Source organism: Eptatretus burgeri, chromosome 1 (assembly GCF_056783735.1).
Source record: "Eptatretus burgeri isolate ZD-2024b chromosome 1, Ebu_testis_v1, whole genome shotgun sequence".
Classification (NCBI taxonomy): domain Eukaryota; kingdom Metazoa; phylum Chordata; class Myxini; order Myxiniformes; family Myxinidae; genus Eptatretus; species Eptatretus burgeri.
Window position 1 is genome coordinate 63,846,708 of NC_140961.1, and position 15,562 is coordinate 63,862,269.

Below are 15,562 nucleotides of genomic sequence, written 5' to 3' on the forward strand. Positions count from 1 at the left end.
CCTGGGAACTACATTTTCTTTTCAATATTGTATCTTCCGACACAGGAGCTCATTCATATGCATTGCAGTCACAGAATGATGAACGAATATACATATATATATGTATGATCGCTGTCCTTGGATCAACGTTCAGATCATCCAGAGTCGCAGAAAGGCAAGGCGAGGCAGGCCGTGATCAAACTACAAAGGGCACGCAGGGCAGAGGTTCCGCTTGGAGTTCAGAGTGGCCACGGAGCAAGAGAGCAAGAAGCCTGTGGGCAATTACTAGTTTCACCGTATCAAAGCCTGTAGCCCTGCCATGAAACACTGCCAGCGGTGTCTTCTTCCAACCAGCAACGAGCAGGACAGAGACCAGGGCTAGGAACATGTGAACTCTTGCCCCCAACTCACACACGGACAATGGAGGCTGTCCTAGAGGCACCGCATACCTCTCTGCCTTGTACATGTCAGCAATTGACATGTAAAATGGACAACATTAAAGAAAGGCATCTTTGATAGTTAATTATTTATCAGAAAGTGAGCACTAAAAGCTGAAGCCACTTCTACCTTCAGAGGTTGTTGTTTCTTTTTATCAATCTGCTGCTCCTCCATAACCTTGTTCAGACTCCCAAACATTCCTGTATCAATTTCACACTTTATGCATCATTTTTATTGCTTCCAATTGCATGATTATCTCCACCACCATTGTTTGTCCGTCCGTTTGGATGCCTCGCAGGATGTCTCGAAACGTTGTGGACGGATTCGGACGAAACTCGGTGGACAGGTTGGGTGCGTGACAAGGACGGATCGATTCGATTTTGGTGCGCGACGAGGACGAATGATCCGGATGCAGATCCGACCTCTCATTGGGATACATCTCGTAAACCATTGAGCCTGGTGGAGAGGTATGCGTTCTACCGAGTACCGTTCTAGTTCTACCTGTCACATTGTGGTGGTTTTTCTAACATTTCATAAGCAATTCACGGGATGAACCTTCGACGATAATCAGCAATACACATGTGAACGAAGACGAAGCCATCCATATGTGATGTCCTTCGTTATTTAATAAATGCTTGGTGGTCGTCAAGGAAAAAAAACAAGCTCAAATGAGCTCAGATCCTCGTCCTCTTAATGATGACGTCATAAAAACGAATATGACGTCATCGTGATGTATCAGGTTTGCGATAAATTATCTGTGCTAATGCCCGGCTTGATTCCCCGCAAACAAAATTGAAACAGCTTGCCTAGTTTCGGAGATAATGGTATAGGCGATTTCCACTTGCTGCGATATTATGACGTCAACTTTTTTTCGAGGAAGAATTTCCAAAGTTGGAGATGGTTAGTACCTGCGCGTGGGCTTTCTGCATATCCATGGCAAGTTTCACGAAGATCCGATGAAAACTCTGGGTTGTGAAACAAAAAAAATGTCAAAAAATAGGAATGACGTCATAAAAATGATATGACGTCATAGTGGTGTATCAAATGTGCGGTAATTCATCTCTGCTAATGCCCTGTTCGATTCCCGCAAATAGAATTTAAAAAGCTTGCCTAGTTTCGGAGATAATTTTTTAGGTGATTTCCATTAGCAGAGATATTTTGACGTCATAACTTTTTTTTTTCTCAGAGGAATTTTCAAAATCAGAGATGGTTACTGTCTGCGCAGGGTATTTTTACATGTATATGCCAAGTTTCAGGAAGTTTCGATGAAAACTGTAGGCTGTGAAACAAAAAAGTCCACAACGTGAGCAGGACTTGGAGATCCTCCACGAGGATCTAAAACCCACAAACTTATAGAAACCTTCAGTTCTGCCGTTTGCTCATAAAACAGTGCAGTGGTCTCATACAGAATGAACAGACCCCTCGCTGACTCACAGGGAATTAATTATTCGTTTATGATTTCAACATTGAAATGAAGATTTAATCAATGGCAGGTAACGAATCCCAAGCGGGGAAGCAAATTCCAACACAACCTTCAAGTGGAAAAGTCATGGTGCTCCAGGACATTCGAGATGCAAAACTTCATGCCAAGGGGTATTGACTCTGTCCACCGAGAGTGATATTTTTGACGATAAAGAAATTGAAGAAGTACATTCGAAGGACTTATCCAAACACCAACATAAAAGTATCCTCCTTCGTTTCAACAGCAGCAGACGTAGATCGCATGAGCAGGAGGTAATCACGGGCCATCATGGTCATTGAATGGAGGTGTGCGAGTGACATCACCCCCCATGTCACCACCTTCCAGACTCGGCCATCTTCCATCTGACTTCATTTTTCATTTTGGGGCTGGGGGGGTTATAAAGAATGACCTTCAAGAACGTTTTGAAGTCACTGACGTCGTAAATAAAGTTACTTGTAAAAGTTTGGGTGACGATGATGGTGAGTGAGTTGTCAGTTAGAGTGAGTGAGTTGAAGAGTGATCCAGTGAGTTGTGAGATCTGAATGAGTTGTGAGTGAGTTTAAGAGTGAGTGGAGAGTGAGTGAGTGAGTGAGTTCTGAATAGGTTGTGAGTGGGTTGGAGTCAGATTGTGGATGAGTGAGTGAGTGATAGAGTGAGTGAGTTGTGAGTGAGTTCTGAATGAGGAGTGAGTGAGTGAAAGAGTGAGTGAGTGGAGAGTGAGTGAGTGAGTAGTGAGTTCTGAATAGGTTGTGAGTGGGTTAGAGTGAGATTGTGAATGAGTGAGTGAGTGATACAGTGAGTGAATTCTGAGTGAGTTGTGAATGAGTGAGTATCGTGGTTCATTGCACAGTTGTTGCTGCTGTTCTTCTTGTTCTTGTTGTTCTTGTTGTTCTTGTTGTTCTTGTTGTTCTTGTTGTTCTTGTTGTTGTTGTACACCGGATGATGTGCTGACGTGAGAACCCAAGGGAGCCGGACAGGCGGATATTGACAATATCCTCCACTCTCCAGCAGCCATATCCGCGAGGTCACCAATTGCATTGCCTGCGATCAGAGCCCTTTCCGGCATCGTGCGACTTCAGAGGGCACTGGTCCAGACTTACAGACCCAAGCGAGATCGTGCGTGTGCCCCCCCCCCCCCGCGCTCCCTTTAATGATAATACAGCGGAAAGCACGTAGTGAGGATCCGATCGGGATCTTGGGAAATAACATGTGGATATGGATGTGGGATCGAGTGGGAATCCCAGGTGAGCATTGTGGTTTGGGAATCGAAATATCCCAGCAACGCCGGGAAACGGGCAAAGGAGGGACGACGGGTGAATGGCGGGTCCTGCACTGGAACTCGTGCGGTCTCTGTCTCTGTCTCTGTCTCTGTCTCTGTCTCTGTCTCTGTCTCTGTCTCTGTCTCTGTCTCTGTCTCTGTCTCTCTCTCTCTCTCTCTCTCTCTCTCTCTCTCTCTCTCTCTCTCTCTCTCTCTCTCTCTCTCTCTCTCTCTCTCTCTCTCTCTCTCTCTCTCTCTCTCTCCCCGTGGCCTTCTTTGTCATTCAAATGGGAAGGGTCGACGCGAGAACAGCTCAAGCGTTCCTGCTGGCTCGGAGTCCGGCGGCCAAGACACCGGACAGAACGACGGGTTGGGGTGCGGCTGCTGGAATAACCCCCCTACCTTTCCCACCCCCGCCCGACCCTGAAGCACCCGCTGCGCTCTTAAGTGCCATCTGTTTGTCCTGACTGATCAATATTTGAAAATCAACGGACGGTCGTGACAATTACCGAACCGTAAATTCCGCAGTATCCGTTGTACCCACAAGTGGACAATCCCCCGATAGCGTCACGTGAGCACACAACGAGCCGACCACGTCACCACCACCATAAACACCGCCACGAGCACCACCACCACCACCACCGCCACCACGACCCCGCACGCGACCGTGTTTATCGCGTCGTTGAAAAATCGGAGATCACACAATTCGCTCCGAATGCTCAGACTCACCAGCGGCGAGAGAGATCGCCAGCATCAGCAAGCACAGGGAGCAGCACGGCGACGGTCCTGAGCGATCCATGATGTTCCCGCGCACACGCTACGTACCGGGCAGCCAAGTGGTCCCTTGGTTCGAAGACGCGCGTTTACACATTCAAACACGGCTCGTCCGGCCGTTCGCGAGTGTCCGACAGAGAGAGGGCTGTTCGCAGCTTCTCTCCCGTCTCAGCGCAGCCGACGCTTCAGCTCTTGCGTGTGCTCAAGGGTTTCCACCGAGACCGATCGAACACGCAGTTCTCGGGATACTCGTGTCCGCCCGCGCGGGGTGCGACCCCCGATGTGCCCACGAAAGCCACTTGTTGAGGGCGGTGGGAAGGGGGGGTCGGGGGGGTGGCTGCCGCGGGGTTTTAAAGGCGGCTTGCTCGGCGCCCGTTGCTGTCGACGACCTCTCCGGAACCGACGGATGCGCCTCCCGCCGGGGCTCCCGCCCCCCCCCCCCGCACCGGACTCGCGCTCGACGCGCGACTTTCCCTGCTCCGCTCTGGGCGCGCTCAGCCTCGAGCGCAGCGCCGCGCATTCCTCGCTCCCCGCGGGGCGGCTCGGCATCCCCGGGACCGCCTGCCCCGCGGTAATAGGATCTTCCCTCCGCCGGATCGTCGCGCATTCACCATCGTCGCTCACACACTCACACACTCACACTACACGCGCAAAATGTTCTCGTTCGCAAGTACAATGCAGTCGAGGCTCATGAAACCGACGTAACAGCTGTGCAAGTCAGGCAAACTACAAGCTTGCAGCGACAAAACATATTGCAAGTATAAGTATGGGGTGGGAGAATTTTTTTTACAATTTTCCTTCATACAAATATAAAACAAATTAGTGCAATAACATCGGTTTATAGTGAGGGGTCGTCGTTTCGCGCGCTTTGTGATTTCCCCTGGGGACCTCTGTTGCCTGGAGGGCGACGTTTTGATGCGCAACCTGGTGGCGTCTCTTATGAACAGTTGACTGGTGCTCGTCGTGGCTCACACAGCCCGTGGCATGGTCTTCGAACTACAACGCGACATTCGCTTGCGATTCCACATGTCGGTTCTCTCAACTGATGCATCGATTTCTATCCATCACTGATCGATCAGCTGCTGCATGCAGCTCAGGCCGTGTTCAACACGGAACATCAACGACATAATTCCTTACCCTCATCTAATACTATACAAGTATTTATAATATTGGGTCGCAGATAGACTCAAATTGGGTCACTCGACCACGATCAGCTTATTTAGACTTTCATAAACCATCAAGAACATTGATGTTTCAAGCTGCAGAAAAAAAAAAATTAACCCGGGAGTGCACCACGGCGATGATGGGCCAAATGGCCTCATTTACCTGCTGCAATCATCTTGAATCACCTTGAAGGACCATTCGAGGAAGATGTGAATCATCCGGTCAGGTGGGGGACATTGTAAGGTAGGATTAAGAAGGATACTTCCATCACATTGTGAACACTGATTTGAGGTCGTGCAGGATCGTGTGACGGTGACTTTACATTCGGTATCATCCAGCAACAAGTACGGACCCTTTTTGTACAGAGTGGCCTGAAAGTCGCTTTATCCTTCCCCCAGTAAAGCATTTGTTCTTAAACTATTTTAATATGTAGGTTTTTATTGTGCAGTGCAGTACTTACAACAAGAGCAAGAATTGGTTGCAATGCACGTCCCCTACCGATGTGATATTTTCTATGTCCAAAAAGGGCGCAACTCTGTGAAAAAAAATGATGAAACTCCCTGAAACTCGAAGTTGTTCTGCAACTTATCAAAATGAAACCATGTACCAAGTTTCAGTTGAATATGTTAAAGGGTATGAGAAAAACAATCTGAAAACCACAGGTGGGACGGACTGACGGACAGACAGAAGGACGGATAAGAGACGCAAAACAAAGCTACAGTCTCCTCCGGTAAAACCGTTAGGGGACGAATATATAATCAGTCATAGTACCTGTATGCACTCCATCATTCTCCTTGCACCACTGAATTTGTTGCAAAGTCCTCTTAGACATCTTATGTCGCATTTGTGGAGTCACAAAGAGCGACGACCGTCTACCGTGTCTAGAAACAGACTTTCGTAGGACACCTCTAGGGAATGCATGAAAATAAGATTTTCCAAATTAATTCAATGTGCTGAATCCGAATATGAATGTTGGCACTGCGTCAAACTTGAACATGGGCCTCGATTTGGCTCTTAAAGATGCATTTTCACAAAAATCATGTTGAAGGTGTCGATGGTCCCCCCTCAACTAGAACACATTGTTTTCTGAAGGAACCCGATGCAGTGAATCCAAAAATGACTTTTATCATTCCAGAAGACATCTATAATGATAGTTCAGCACTGGAAGCAGGAATGCTTCCCATATTGTTTTCGAAAATGAGGTCAAAGCACCCTCGAAAGTGTGCCCGACTGCCTTGAGTCAAATTTAACGGGATAGCAGACTATGTAATTAATACAATAAGAACATAACTGTACAAGTCATCATTTATTTATAAACAAATATCTTACAAGAACATGGTGGAAAATATGATGATCAGTCAACTCGGTGTAGAATCAAATCGAAGCTGCAGGGCCCTCATGCAATAGCAAATTGATTAAAATATTCATTTATTTTTATATACATAGTCGAGGCTCGTAGAAGATCTCGTACGAGTACACTCAACATATCAGGATGCAACACAACAAAAGGAACAGCAGAGAGAGAGAGAGAGAGAGAGAGAGAGAGAGAGAAAGAGAGAGAGAGAGAGAAAAAGAGATGGGTAACACCAACAGCAGAGAGGGGAGGGGGTAACACCAACAGCAGACAGAGAGGGGGTAACACCAACAGCAGAGAGAGAGAGAGAGAGAGAGAGAGAGAGAGAGAGAGAGAGAGAGAGAGAGAGAGAGAGAGAGAGAGAGAGAGAGAGAGAGAGAGAGACTCAGAGAGAGAGAGAGAGAGAGAGAGGGGGTAACACCAACAGCAGAGCCAAAGGTCAAGACAGAGAGAACAGACAAACAATGGGTGTGCAGAGGAATGGGGGAGGGAGAGGATGCATGGAGTGGACAAAATGGAGACAGAAGGAACTCTCAGGAGGGAAAACTAGACATTTGGAAGGAGGCAGGATTGGGGTGGGGGTTAACGAGGCAAAAAAAATCATGGTAGTGGGGATGATCTGAGATGGTGGTGAACAGCTGTCTTGAAGACCTGGAGGGAAGAATGAGATTCAAGAAGATATGGAAGTTGGTTTCACAGGTGGGGGAAAAAAAAGGAAACAAATGAGTGTAGGTGAGCAGTGATTCTGGATTCAGGTTGTTCCATCAGAAGGGGGTTGATGGTGGGCCAAGTGTGCCCTGCAGTAACCTGGGGAAAGAAAAGGGGGGGTGGGGGGACAAAGAAGAGCAAGAGCAGAGGGTGCAAGGCCAGAAAGGAGGCGGTAGAAGACAAAGTGACCACCGACCTATTTGCGATGGCAAAGTGATAGACCATCGGAATCAGTTCCATCATGGGAGATTCCAATAATCTTCACGGCCTTGGTTTCCACAGCGTCAAGCTGAGCAAGATGTAATGAAACATAAAACCAAAAAAGAACCCGAAGAAGTAAAGAGCAAAGACGGCGTCATCAGGAGGAACCTGGATAGGATTCGGGTTTCAATCTGTACTCACAAGGCAGGAAAGCCAGCCCAGAGTGGAAAGCAGTGCTCCATAAAGCTGCCAATGAAAGCCTTGTAGGTGGATCGGAGTTCAGGTGTGCCAAGGAAGGACACTGTACGGCGAAGGATGCCCAGTCGGTGGCTGATTTTGGAGGCACACTTTGAAATGTCCAAGAAAGATCATGGCTGACAGTGAGACACAGGAGTTTGAATTACTGAACTTCCTTAAGTGGATTGTGAAAAAAGTAGATGGGAGGATTTGCCAGACTGTCCTTTCGGAGAGAGATAGTGAGAGTGTGAGATTTGTCAGGATTGAAAGACATATTCCAAGACATATTCCAAGACATATTGATGATCTTGTGATTTTTTTTTCAAGGTCTGAAGAAAGGGCCTTGGGTGCAGCCTGCCTGTCTGAAGGATGAGAGATCCCATTGTGATCATATAATATATTTTGCTTTCCTACCTCCAGTGTAAAACCACACTATCGCAATTGAAAGTTGAAGAACAGCCAAATGGCGTTACCACGCAATGCACGAAATGTATGGAGAAACTTTCAAAAGCGAAACGTTTAATTTTTAATTATGTTCATCTATGCCAAATTGGAGGGTCGAAGAACGTCGTCAAAGTGGAAAACGTCGTGGAAAATAAAATTTCACATTTTCAGCGAGGCAGACACCGCATTTTGCACCTCGGAACAAAATGTGGCCAATGCAGGCGAGTTGCCCTGAACTTTGTTCAAGTAAATCTATACACAGTATTCGGTGATAGTGCGAATATTGTAGAGCACTGGCTTATTGTCAGGTCAGGCCAGATCAGAACTGTGACTTGCTACAGGTATCATGTAAACCTGTACCAAAGTGATCCATGGTCGGGTTGTCGGCGACCAAACCATCTCCCCCACCAGGTTGCCTGGTGATGAGGGTGTATGATATGGACACCCAGCAGGATGAAGAACAAAACCTGTCAAAGGGTGGAGGAGCTCCTTGTGAGCCAACGGCCATCCATATATAGTGTCCAACTGTGTCTACGGACGTCCTCCTGCAGTTGGGTTACATCTTATTAGGAGGTTGGTGGCAGAAGTTACACTCTGACCACCGTAAAACCCTTCATTCCGCAAAACATTCCAGAAGTATAAAAAAAATCTGAAAACCCACTCCATGGGAGTACCTCCTGTGCAGCTTCCCTTCGCAGGGCAGCTCACCGGATGAGGGGATTTGGGAAAAGCCTTCGGGACCCCCAGTCTTTGATGACAGGAGCGAAACCATGGGGTAATATTACCGGGTCAGATTGCGGGAGAGTGTGTCAGGGTGGTGCTGAGGTGTCATCCACCAGACGACAGTCTCCTTGGGTTAACCTGAGGCGGTCCCTTCATGTGGGTGCCTGGAATGTCCTATCCCAAAGAGAGGATGATCACCTGTCTCTGTTATCATCTGAGCTCAAGCATTTGGACATCGGCATTGCAGCTCTCTCTGAGGTTCAGAGACCGGATTGCGGCGAGATCATGGCGGCTAGTTACACCTACTATTGGTATGGTCAATCTGATGGTTACCATGCCCAAGGAGTTGTGGAGCTGTGTCCAATAAGCTAACTCCAATGATAATTGAGGTAACACCGGTCAACAAGCGGATTATGAGACAAAGGATTCGTCACTCATTGGGTGTCATTTCGCTGGTCTCTGTATATGCTCCGACTGAGGCGAGTGATCTCACCGTGAAAGACACATTCTACACCACGCTCGAGTCTGTGCTTGATTCATGCCCCAGGCAAGAAACACTTCTAGTCTTGGGGGATTTCAATGCATCAAATGGAACTGATAGGGATGGTTATGAGACGTATGTTGGTCCCCATGGGTCAGGAACTATGAACCAGAATAGCACTAAGTTCCTTGACTTTGCAAGAAGTCATGTGCTTAGGGTGGCTGGTTCATGGTTTTGGCACCCACAAGCTCATCGCTGGACTTGGTATTCCAACGCTGGCGGTGTGGCAAAGGAGATTGACCAAGTGTTCATTGATGGTTGCTGGAGGATGAACCAGAACTGCAGGGTCTAACGGAGTACTCAGTTCCTCAAGACTGACCACCGGCATGTTGTCGCAACTCTTAAGTTTCACCTTCAATCCAGGAGAATGGTACCACCCCAGCCTAGGCTGGATGTTGGCAAGCTCAAGGATGAGAGGGTAACTGAGGAGTTTGCGAACAAGCTGAGTGTAGATTTGGGGAGTCTGGGTGCTTTGGAAGGTCCTGAAGAGTTGTGGAGTGCCTACAAGACCACCGTCCTTGATGTTGTCGGTCGATGTCTTAGAACTCACCGGAGGGCGAAGAAGAATTTTGTCTCTCAAGGGACACTGGATACCTTTGCCCAGAGTCGCAGGGCCAGGCTGAATGGCAGAGCTGAACTGTTCAGGGAGCTGAGGCGTAAAACTGTACGTGCGCTGAGGGTGGACAAGGAGGCCTATGTGTAAGAAATCTGTGAGGGGGTAGAGCATAAACTGTGGTCAAGTGATTCTCGTCCCGCTTACAGGGGAATTCACGCATTGCGTTCATCCAAACCCATCCCTCAATGCACTGCAGTGAGAGCAGAGGGTGGTGGGCTCTTGACAAAGGAGTCCGAAGTGAAGGCCCGCAGGGCCGGTTACTTTGAGCGGTTGTACGAGGCTGATCCACCAACTGTCGAGTTGGACGTCAGCGGTGCTGCATTCACTGTTGCTGACACCAATCAACTGTGGTCCACCTTTGTTTGTGGAAACACATGCTGTGGTGAACCGGTTGAAATGGGGTTAAGCTCCAAGGATCTGTGGAATCCATGCTAAAGTTGTCAAGGCTGGTGGAAATGTTGCACTCGTTACATTGCATGTAGTTCTGTGCTCTGTCTGGAACACAGGCATCGTCCCAAAGGACTGGGAGAGGGGCCATGTTGTCTCTCTCTGGATAGGGAAGGGTGATCGCCAAGACTGCAACAACTACCGAGGGGTGACGCTGCTCTCAGTGCCGGGCAAGGTCTTTGCTCAGATAATTCTTGATAGGGTTCGCCACCATCTGCTTGAGCACCAGCGTTCAGAGCAGTCAGGCTTTACACCAAAGAGGTAAACGATTGACCCTATCCTTGCTCACCGAATGCAGATGAGAGTTTCGGCAGGGGCTGCTTGCAACCTATGTTGATCTCTGTAAAGCGTTCGATTCAGTGAATCGGGATGCCCTTTGGAGGATTCTTGGCCTTCATGGGGTGCCACCAAAACTGATCGATCTGATGTCTGAACTCTACTCTGGCACTGAGAGTGCTGTGAGATGTGGTGGTACCATATCTGACTTATTTCCTGTTGCTATTGGAGTTCATAAAGGGGTGTGTACTGGCCCCCACACTTTTCAGCACTTGTATGGACTGGATTCTGGGGAGGATCTCGGAGAGATCAAGCTGTGGTGCATCATTTGGGAATGTCAAGATCTCTGACCTTGATTTCGCAGATTATGCAGTCATCTTTGCGGAGACTTCAGATATCCATTTGGGAGCCCTCGAGGTGCTGAATGAGGAGTCGGAGCCGCTGAGATTACGGGTTTCCTGGGTCAAAACTAAGATGCAGGCTTTCAATGACATCTTGGATATGCTGTCCTGTCTGTGCGTGTTTGTGGTGAGGATGTTGAGGTCGTAGAGAGATTCACCTACCTTGGCAGTGATATTCGTGTCTGCTGGCTGTAAGTCAGAGGTCAGCAGACGTCTGGGTCGGGTCTGGGGAGTCATGGATTCACTAGATCATGGGGTGTGGCACTGCCGGTACCTGTACAAGAGGACGAAAGTCCGAGTTGGTGGCAGGATTTGCACTCCGGCTACCGTAAAACCCTTCATTCCACAAAACACAAAAACGCAAAAAAATCTGAAAACCCACTCCGTGGGAGGACCTCCTGCACAGCTTCCCTTCGCAGGGCAGATCACCGGATGACGGGATTGGGGCAAAGCCTTCGGGACCCCAAATCTTTGATGATAGGAGGGAAACCACGGGGTAACATCTCTGGGTCAGATTGCGGGAGAGTGTGTAAGTGTGGTGCTGAGGTGTCGTCCACCAGACGGCGGTTTCCTTGGGTTAACCTGAGGCGGTCCCTTCAGGTGAGTGCCTGGAATGTCCTATCCCGAAGAGAGGATGATCACCTGTCTCTGTTATCATCTGCGCTCAAGCCTTTGGACATCGGGATTTCAGCTCTCTCTGAGGTTCGGAGACCGGATTGCGGCGAGATAATGGTGGGTGGTTACACCTACTATTGGTCTGGTCGCTCTGATGGTTACCATACCCAAGGAGTTGCTGCAGCTGTGTCCAATAAGCTGACCCCAATGATAATTGAGGTAACACTGGTCAATGAGCATCTTATGAGATTAAGGATTCATCACTCCTTAGGTGTCATTTCCCTGATCTCTGTTTATGCTCCGACTGAGGCGAGTGACCTCACCGTGAAGGATGCATTCTACGCCACGCTCGAGTCTGTGGTTGATCAGTGCCCCAGACGAGATACACTTCTAGTCTTGGGGGATTTCAATACATCGACTGGAACTGATAGGGATGGTTTTGAGGTGTGTGTTGGTCCCTATGGGTCAGGAACTATGAACCACAATAGCACGAAGTTCCTTGACTTTGCAAGAAGTCATGGACTGAGGGTGGCTGGTTCATGGTTTCAGCGCCCACAAGCTCATCGCTGGATTTGGTATTCCAACGCTGGTGGTGTGGCAAAGGAAATTGACCATGTCCTCATTGACGGTCGTTGGATGATCCAGAACTGCAGGGTCTACCGGAGTGCTCAGTTCCTCAATACTGACCACAGGCTTGTTGTAGCAACTCTAAAGCTGCACCTTAAATCCTGGAGAATGGTACCATCCCAGCCTAGGCTGGATGTTGGCAAGCTCAGGGATGGGAGAGTAGGTGAGGAGTTTGCGAACAGGCTGAGTGGACACTTGGGGGGGGGTCTGGGTGCTTTGGGGGGTCCTGAAGAGTTGTGGAGTGCCTTCAAAACCACCGTCCTTGATGTTGCCAGTGGATGTCTTGGAACTCACCGCAGGGCAAAGAAGAATTTTGTCTCAAGGGACACTGGATACCATTGACCAGAGTCGCAGGGCCAGGCTGAATGGCAGAGCTGAGCTGTTCAGGGAGCTGAGGCGTAAAACTGTACGTGCACTGAGGGTGGATAAGGAGGCCTATGTGCGAGTAATCTGTGAGGGGGTAGAGCATCACCTGTAGACAGGTGATTCTCGTCCCGCTTCCAGGGGAATTCGCACATTGCGTTCATCCAAGCCCATCCCTCGGAGCACTGCAGTTCGAGCAGAGAGTGGTAGGCTCTTGACAGAGGAGTCTGAAGTGAAGGCCCGCTGTGCCTGTTACTTTGAGTGGTTGTACCAGGCTGATCCCCAGCTGTCGAGTTGGACATCAAGGGTGTTACAATCCCTGTTGCTGACCCTCAAATCAACTGTGGTCCACCTTCGCTTGTGGAGACACGGGCTGCGGTGAACCAGTTGAAACGGGGCAAAGCTCCAGGGATCTGTGGCATCCATGCTAAACTTCTCAAGGCTGGTGGAAATGCTGCACTCGTGTCGTTGCATACAGTTTTGTGCTCTGCTTGGAACACAGGCATCATCCCAACTGATTGGAAGAGGGGCCTTGTTGTTCCTCTCTGGAAAGGGAAGGGTGATCGCCAAGACTGCAACAACTACCGAGGGGTGACGCTGCTCTCAGTGCTGGGCAAGGTCTTTGCTCAGATAATTCTTGATAGGGTTTGCCACCATCTGCTTGAGCACCAGCGTCCAGAGCAGTCAGGCTTTACACCAAAGAGGTCAACGATTGACCATGTCCTTGCTCTTCGTGTCCTCACTGAACGCAGATGAGAGTTTCGGCAGGGGATGCTTGCAGCCTATGTTGATCTCTGTAAAGCGTTCGATTCAGTGAATCGGGATGTCCTCTGGAGGATTCTTGGTCTTCGTGGGGTGCCACCAAAACTGCTCAATCTGATGTCTGAACTCTCCTCTGGTACTGAGAGTGCTGTGAAGTGTGGTGGTACCATCTCTGACTTATTTCCAGTTGTTACTGGAGTTTGTCAGGGGTGTGTACTGGCCCCCACACTTTTCAGCACTTGTATGGACTGGATTTTAGGGAGGATGTCGGAGAGATCAAGCTGCGGTGCATCATTTGGGAATGTCAAGATCTCGGACCTTGATTTTGCAGATGATGCAGTCATCTTTGCGGAGACTTTAGATATCCTTTTGGGGGCCCTCAAGGTGCTGAATGAGGAGTCGGAGCCGCTGGGATTACGGGTTTCTTGGGTCAAAACTAAGATCCAGGCTTTCGGTGACATCTTGGATGCTGCTGTCCTGTCTGTGTCTGTTTGTGGTGAGGATGTTGAGGTCGTGGAGAGATTCACTTACTTTGGCAGTGACATTCATGTCTCTGCTGGCTGTGAGTCAGAGGTCAATAGACGTCTGGGTCGGGCCTGGGGAGTCATGGATTCACTGGATCATGGGGTGTGGCGCTGCCGGTACCTGTGCGGGAGGACGAAAGTCCGAGTCTTCAGGTCCTTGGTACTTCCAGTCTTGCTCTATGGATGCGAGACTTGGACTCTGACCAAGGATCTGAGACGGAGACTTAATTCCTTTGGTACAAGGTCTCTTTGGAGAATCCTTGGCTATCGCTGGTCAGATTTTGTGTCCAACGAGCGGTTGTTGAGAGAGACTCGGATGAGATTTGTTACCTGCATAGTCCGTGAGCATCAGTTGCGGCTGTATGGACATGTGGCTCGTTTTCCTGACGCTGATCCTGCTCACCAGATTCTCTCAGCGAGGGAGTCTCATGAGTGGAGGAGGCCAGTGGGCCGACCACGTGCCTCGTGGTTGCTGCAGGTTGACCATCATCTCAAGGAGATGGGGATGGGCCTGGAATCTGCGTGGGGGATGGCCAGACGGAGGCCCCTGGAGTACCGGCGGAAAGTGGACGCAGCGACCCGCTGTTCTGGCACATGCTCCCATACCTGACCTGACCTGATCCTGCTCACAATGATTCTCTCAGCAAGGGAGCCTCAGGAGTGGGGTCCCGACGTGGTCGGCCAGTGGGCCGACCATGTGCCTCGTGGTTGCAGCAGGTTGATTGGCATCTCAAGGAGATGGGGATGGGCCAGGCATCTGCCTGGTGGATGGCCAGACAGAGGCCCCTGGAGTCCCGGCGGGAAGTGGACGCAGCTGTTCGGGTTAGCTGTTGGCTGTGTGGCTGCCATATGCAGTTGCTCTGGCGCATGCTCCCATACCTGGCGTGACCTGGCACACACCAAGGAGAGTCATTTTTACCCATTTTGTACCAGGTCCGTGTGTGCTGTATTCATACTTCTACATTTTCAGCAACTGTCGAATATTAATATATTGAGGAAACTATCAATATATTTGTATTAATATTTTGTCATGAAAGGAGATCACACAAAATGGTAAAAAGAAGATTGCGTATGTAATTGCTGGAAAAAAAGGACCCCTTTGGACTGTATCATCGTGGCTTGCAAAAGCAGGTTAATAAACATGGTGTTGTGCTTTATGAAGTTACACTTTCTGCACATTCTTTGATATTTTCTTTAATAAATATAATCGTTCAAACAGTAGTAAAAAAAACTTAAGTTTAATGTTTTGCTTAAATAAATAAACTTAGTTATAAAAATCGCTAATTTGTTTAAATTTTCAGATTTCACTCCAGATTTCGACACTTCAGATATAATTCTCAAATCGGATGTAATATTTCGATTATATACTTTAATTAGTCTGTGAGAGTAGATAGAGTTTCCAAGGCAAGGCATGTTTGATTAAGCCAAATTAAGGCCCCTGTGAGGCGAATTGGCACTGACCAAGGATAAGTCTTTCATGGAGGTAAGCCGTTAATTCTCCTCAAAAAGAGGTGTTTAAATTTACCAAAAACACCCAATTTTCATTCCTGCATTTCCTTTGGTATGCAAGGTTTCATGGTTTTGGAGTTACTGAGGACACACACACACACACACACACACACACACACACACACACACACACACACAC

The 15,562-nt window shown here is 48.7% G+C and overlaps 1 protein-coding gene across 5 annotated transcripts in view; it reads right to left on the minus strand.

The window, feature by feature from the left end:
- LOC147034601 (roundabout homolog 1-like) overlaps positions 1-15,562 on the minus strand; it is a 451,205-nt gene that overhangs the window by 308,791 nt on the left and 126,852 nt on the right. The window contains exon 1 of one of the 5 annotated variants that reach the window (XM_085885937.1): positions 3,867-4,409. The exons of the other annotated variants lie outside the window; for them this stretch is intronic. Coding sequence (XP_085742063.1) covers positions 3,867-3,936 — 70 coding nt within the window. The 5' untranslated portion in view covers positions 3,937-4,409. Of the gene's footprint in view, positions 1-3,866; positions 4,410-15,562 lie in introns of those variants that run through there. 5 annotated transcript variants of the gene reach the window in all.